Source organism: Pogona vitticeps, chromosome 4, assembly GCF_051106095.1.
Source record: "Pogona vitticeps strain Pit_001003342236 chromosome 4, PviZW2.1, whole genome shotgun sequence".
Lineage (NCBI taxonomy): Eukaryota > Metazoa > Chordata > Lepidosauria > Squamata > Agamidae > Pogona > Pogona vitticeps.
In genome coordinates this window covers 87300506-87307384 of record NC_135786.1, presented here as the reverse complement: position 1 = coordinate 87307384, position 6879 = coordinate 87300506, and the positions used below count along the sequence as shown (strand labels likewise).

The following is a 6879-nucleotide window of genomic DNA, read 5'->3' as shown; positions in this document are numbered from 1 at the left end:
GTAACTTGTTCGTAATAAAATCAAAAGTCAAAAAGCCTTTTTTAAATTAGGACAGTACACATGCAGAACAATGGCCTTGGTGAAGCTGTTTTCGCCTCGCATTATGACGTTAATTCGTTCCAGCGAAATCACTGTAGAACAAAAATGTCATAATGCGAAAATAAAAAGCCCATTGAAACACATTGAGACCCCTTCAATGCGTTCCAATGGGAGGGAAACTCACAGTCCAGCAAAGATCCTCCATAGAGCGGCCATTTTTTGTGCCTGGGCAGCGAGGAATCCGTCCCAGAAAACAGTGGGGAGCCATTTTATTTACCCGGCGGCCATTTTGAAACTGCCGATCAGCTGTCCGAAAATCGTCGTTTTGCAAAGAATCGGTTCCCGAAGCAGGGAACCGATCATCGCAAAGCAAAAAACCCCTATTCAGACCATCATTTTGCAATCGCAATTGCGATTGCAAAAAGATCGTCATAATGCGGGTTTATCATAATGCGGGGCAATCGTAAAGCGAGGCACGACTGTAATATGTTTGAAGTAATCCTTATCTCTTAGCTGGCTTTTGAGTAGCTTTGAATCCCCCCAAAAGTTTTCCTTTTAATTCTTAGAAACTGGTCATATGGCAAAATACACCTTGATAATCTAGGATGAGAGCTCTCAGATCTAAGTTATGCATCACAATTGGATGATTTTCTGTAAATTATTGTGCATACTTTACATCCTTCTTTTTTTACAGTTAGGCCTAAACATGTATTTCTTTATGGTGATAGTGAGTATTCAATTGGATGTTCATATTGATGGAGTTTATCCACTTGAACAAAAAATTCTTAGATCCTTTTTACTACCCCTCCATATTGCAAACACTAATACATCTCTAAACCAATTTTCCAGATGGTTTGTAAAAGGATTCTTGGTGGAAGCCACCGTTCTTTCAAATTACTCCATATAAAGATTTGCTATTTCTGGGGTTATAGCAGCTCTCCTAATCTGCCTATAGAATTTATTGTCAAATTTAAGATAATTGTTTTTAAAATCTGACTCTGCTAAAGAATGTAAGATAGTCAGATGTTTTTCTGTTCTCTTGTTCAGAATATCTCTCATAGTCAGTAAAGCCTCTTCCTGGGGTATGCCCATAATAAGCCAAATATCCTGCTCTTCTACTGCAAGAAATCCCAGTTGATTGATTTATGAAGTCCCGAGGGTCTTGCATATAGGGGGTTCCTTAATAACTGGTGGCCTGAGGGGGGGTGTTAAATAGATTGTTGTGCTCTGTTGTTTTAAGTGTGTTTTAGTATTGATTTCATTACTCTTTTTGATATACTTATTTAATTCGTTTTTAATACCTATATACCTACTGTTTTTAGCTCTCTCTTTTTTAATGACATAAGCTTCCTTGGCTTCTTTTTAAGGAGAAAGTCTGGATAGAAATATTTTAAATAAATAAATGGAATTTTGGGTATGAAAGGTTTCAAAAAATAATCTACAGATTCTGACAGGAGCTCTAGAACCAAATTTGACCCAGAGACAATATGACTCTCTGCAACAGAGTTTGCACCTTTATGAATTTCAGGTAAAGTGTAGAAAACAGATACCCTGGGATTCACATTCAGTAGAAATGCATATTCTGCATTCCTGATATAGCCCAGATTTAAACTTTCCTCCCCAGTGATCTTGATCTCTAATAATAGGTGGGATTATGACGGCATAGCCCATAAAATGATCTATCGGCCAATTGTCTTTAAATTTCTTGTTTATAATCTGCAGTATTTGGGATAACTACAGCAAGTCTGTAGACCTACTGACTTTCCAAAATACTGCCGTAATTTAATGTTTCTTTAAAAATGTCTTAGTTGTGTGGGATCACGCTGGGACATAGGCACAAAAGACCTGTGTTTCAATTTTATTTACCATATTTGCCGGCGCACAAGGCGACCGGCCATATAAGACGACCCCCCCCAACAGGAGGAGGAGGAAGAGGGGAAACGGGGGGGTGGCGGACAAGCGAGCACGCGGCTGGCTCAGCGGCGCGGGGCAGCGGGCAGCCCGGCGGCGGCTCAGGCATGGCAGCGAGAGGGCGAGGAAGAGCAAGAGACTGAAGAGGAGGAGGAGGAGGAGGAGGAGGAGGAAAAGGGAAACGGGTGGGGGCGGGTGAGTGAGCGCGCTGGCTCAGCAGTGAGATGGAGAGGAAGAAGGCAAGAGGCTGAGGAGGAGGAGGAGGAGGAGGAAAAGGGAAATGGGCGGGGGAGGGCGAGCGAGCACGCGGCTGGCTCAGCTGCAGCGGTGCGGGGCGGCGGGCAGCCCGGCGGCTGGCTCTGGCCACTCAGGCGTGGCAAGCTGTGCTTCCCTCTCTCCATATAGACCGACTGCCTGCCTGCCTGCCTGCCCGCCTGCCTGCCTTTGTCCCCGGCCAGTGCAGCCCCGCATCATTCAGTGCACCCGGCGTACAAGATGACCCCCCCCACTTGGAGGCATGGTTTTGGGCCCAAAAAGTCATCTTGTACGCCGGCAAATACAGTAGATCTCTATGGCAAAGATTTACTACCATTGACTTCTGGTAAATCAGATTGGGGTAGATGCTGCCTTGATAGCTCTCTTTCTGGTTTTGGTGGTGTGGCACAATCTGTTCCATTTCTTGCATCTTTCTCTTAGCTCCAGAATAGACGATGCCTGTGTGTTCCCAGCATCACTGCTCCCATCTCCTGCAGACTCCCAGTCTTTGTATGAAGCTGTGGAGTTTGCTTCCAGCTAATAAGACAACTTCTTAGATATTTTGTATTGCCAAGGGTAAACTCCCTTGAAGGCAGAGTCCATTTCTGAGAAGTTTCTTGCATTTAAATGGTTTCAGTACCTCATAAAAATTCATGAGTTCTTTTTCGAGAGTAGCCAATTTCTGTTCTTTCTCTTGAGTTAGATGTTATTTCTATTTCTCCATCTGTTCATTCAAAGTCTTCTTTAACTCTATGTTGACCCTAGATGACATGTCAATAATCAACATCACAAGATGCTGAGAGTATTTGTTAAGAATGGCATTCTACTTGCGCATAAATTCATCCTTCTCTCTATACATGTTTAGTTCTTTATTATTCTCAAACGTCTTGAAATTCTTTGGCCTGGTAATATTTCAATAAGGTAGAAACATGTAGTTCACTTCTTATCAGTTTTTAATGCATTCTATGCATTTCTTCCCATTCCATGTCAATATGCTCTTCTCTCAGAGAAGAGAGACCTAAAGAAGCATAGGGAATCGCTGTCCTTCTTCAGGCCTCAGGGTGAGGATGGAGCCAAATCTCAAGGCTAGAGGCACTGAAGGAGAATAAAGTTTGATTTTTGTCTTTCAGCCCGAGGGACCTTATTCCACCCATTTTAGCTGGCACCAGCACAAAGGTGTTTGTGTGTGTCTTGTACTCATACAGCATCGGCACACTAAAAACTCAGGAGTAAGGGCAGGGAACTAGAGAGAAAGCCAGGGGATAGTTCACCATGCAGTTTGGAGCAAGGCAGGGGATGAAATGCCATCTGCTCATTTCCATAGTCAGCTGGCCAAGAGGTAGTTAGGCCATTCCCAACACTTACCTGTTGCAGCTCTGTGACATTATAACAGTCCACTGCCTGCTGTCTCATTTGGGCCATGAAATATTAGGGAATGGGATACCGCTGACCTAGCAACCCTAGGCCTGAATAGAAAACGAAGGAATATTACATAACCCTGGATGAGGTCTCCATCTTGCGACAACCATTAATCAACACAGATAAGAGTTTGTGCTATGTATGTCAGGTCGAAATAACCTTGCCAAGTGCAAAAGTTTCAAAACCACCTAGTTCACCATGGCCACCCACCAGCCCTTTCCAGAGTAAATATTTTGTTGCACAAGGATCTTTGAATAAAATTATTGAAGAAATTGGTCAGTATTTATACTTCAAATAGCTATATACACAAATAGTAAAGGCAGAATTATGAGGACAGTTCAGTAGCTAAATTGAAACAAACATATATACTTGGAAGAACATTGCACAGAGAGGGAGGGAGGGAGAGAGAGAGGTTGAAAAACAACCTGCCTTAACTGCGTGGCTTAATTTATATCAGTGGTTCCCAACCTTTTTCACCCTGTGGACTGGCTGGGGAAGGTGGGGCACATCCTGCGCTCATACGCATGCATGAACAAGTGCATGCGCTATCGCACAAATGAGTGTGCACTCATGCGCATGGGCAAACAGCAGTGTGGTGCTTGTACGGGCACATGCATAATCATGTGCATGCACAAATGGCAGAGCGGCGCTTGTGCAGGCACGCACATGGTTATGCGCTTACGCAAACGGCAGCAGGATGCTTGTCTGTGCACGCTTGCGCTTATGTACGTGTGCAAACAGTAGAACGGCGCTCACATGGGCACGCTGGAGTGTGCATGCATGCACAAATCAGCTGTGTGGGGGTGAGTGCGTGGGGGGGGCGGGAGGTCTGTCTTTGCGGCCCAATCCAGCTCAGGCAATGGACCGGCACAGGACCGCAGACCGGGGGTTGGGGACCTCTGGTTTATATTACATTACATTACATTACATTACATTACATTACATTACATTATATTATATTATATTATATTATATTATATTATATTATATTATATTATATTATATTATATTGGAGGAACCCTTTGGAGATCCCAAATACATAAAAACAGCTTGGTGAGAAAGAGTACTCATGAACTACAGGCTGCCAGTTATTTCCAGCGGGGAGAAGAGAAATGGAAGACCGAGCAAAAGGGAAGAGGGGTGTAATGCAAAATGTCCCCCAGGAACATCTGACAGAAGCATTCTGTACAACTACCAATTATTGCAAATCCCCCTTTTATATGCCATCAGTGAATTCAGGTGAAGTGATGACAGCTACACAGCCCAAATGGTGAAAATGAAATAGTCAGATAGTTGGGGGTAGTGGTGGTTGAAAAGGCATCCTGACAGTCGACTGTTTGCGAGGATAGCACCAAAAAGTATTTTCCTCTTTAGGAAACCAAAAGCCAATATTGATGCCTGAAGCATGTTTGAGTAAAGATTAGAAGTTGATAACTCAGTAACTCCTCCCCCCTAGCAGCAAATCCTTGTTAATAATTTATTGCGTATAAAAGTGGTGTTCTTCCCCGAAAGTTTTTGCATTCACCTGCATCATGAGGGGAATCGTTTTTGCATTGCTCCTCACCTTTGTGGGTAAGCTTCTTACATCCAGTGTCATTGACCTGGGAACTGGGAAGTTATATACAGTATATTTTTCCCCTCCCTGCCACCATCCCATTACATGACTCTGTTATAACTTGAAATCCAAATACTTTCTACTTACAAACTGTATCCTTTCCCCCACATACAGGGTGCCAGAAAAATGATCCTGGTAAGTAAAATTCTTATGTTTGGAGTCTTATTTTTATAGCAGCCATTACTAATTTTAGAAATTCTCTGCAGATTTTAATTATTTTAAATTTGTATCACAGGGTTTTCCAGAAATGCCATCTGTCATGTTTTGTTTCCCTTCATTTTTTTTATCCTGCATCTTATAATTGCTGTGTCCAGATTTATTTCTCCGCCTCCACTTGTACCCTTTCTTCCTCAGCCATCCAGCATTTCCCCCTCTTCTACCTTGACTTCTTCCATCTCCCTATCTCTCCACTGTATATGACACTGGAGCTCTGTTGTTCTCCTTTGACTGCTGGTGTGATGCTAATCTGGGCTCTTTGCAGAAGAGTTCTTAAATCAACACATTTAATCCTTAAAGAAAGAACAACTGGTTTTTTTCAGCGATCCCAATGTAAGAAGGTATGGCAAGGAGGTATTGCTTGCTTCAGTCTTTTAAGAAAATCTAGTCTGGTTTTCATAAACAGAGAATCTAAAAGTTTCTGACTGGGATGCTCCCATCATGAGCATCATTGAATATGGGAAGCACCAATGCACTAAACTTCATCCTGGGTACAAAGGAATGGGAAAAATAAACCACGAGTTTGAGTGGGACAAAAACTGCAGGACCTCATGAAAAAGAAATCTGGTACAGAAATAAGAGCAGATTCGAATGATTTTTTTATATATATATAAAGGGCTTTTAAAAGGAATGCTATTTCAGATTTATGAGAGAGCTAGTCAGGGGAGAAATTTCACAGGAGGGAAGATTGACAACAATAGTCATGCATCTCTGCCTTCACATCCAATAACTCAATAGAGAGAAGACCTTGTGACATTGACAGATGAATTTATGGCTTATAGATGACAGTTATGCATTGATATATTTTTAGATATCTGAAATACTTTCACAGAAGTTTCTATATAAATATTGTCTTCCAGTGGTTGTTGTGGGGTTTTTCGGGTTCTTTGGCTGTGTTCTGAAGGTTGTTCTTCCTAATGTTTCACCAGTCTCTGTGGCCGGCATCTTGATGTATGGCAGAAATACTTTATTTGTGGGTGGCTGTTTTTCTTCTTCAATTTGTAAGTGCCATTGGCTCCCCAACATATGACTTAGCCAAATACCTAGCCACCCTCCTACAGACCCACATTGGACAAACCTCATCTGAATTTCTCAGGACCGAACTCAACCATCTGAATTGGGCCCTACAGAAAAATGGCTATTCCAAAAATGAAATCACAAGAGCCATCAAACCAAGAAAACAACACTGAAGAAGAAATACAGCCACCCACAAATAAAGAATTTCTGCCACACATCAAAGGGGTCACGGACCGCATGGAGAAACTTTTGAAAAAACACAACCTACAAACATTATTCAAGTCCACCACAAAAATACAACAGATGTTACGGTCAGCAAAAGACAGAAGGGACCCCCTCACCACTGCAGGAGTATACCAGATACCTTGCAGTTGTGGCCAGGTATATATTGGAACCACAAAATGAAG

General features: G+C 42.4%; 1 protein-coding gene across 1 annotated transcript in view; it reads left to right on the top strand.

Moving 5' to 3' along the window:
- The first annotated feature begins 5156 nt into the window (after positions 1-5156).
- The window catches only part of LOC110079758 (vitellogenin-2), a 47689-nt gene continuing 45966 nt past the window's right edge, over positions 5157-6879 (top strand). The window contains exons 1-2 of the mRNA XM_020795077.3: positions 5157-5196; positions 5354-5374. Of these exons, the coding sequence (XP_020650736.3) occupies positions 5157-5196; positions 5354-5374 (61 nt within the window). The remainder of the gene's footprint in view (positions 5197-5353; positions 5375-6879) is intronic.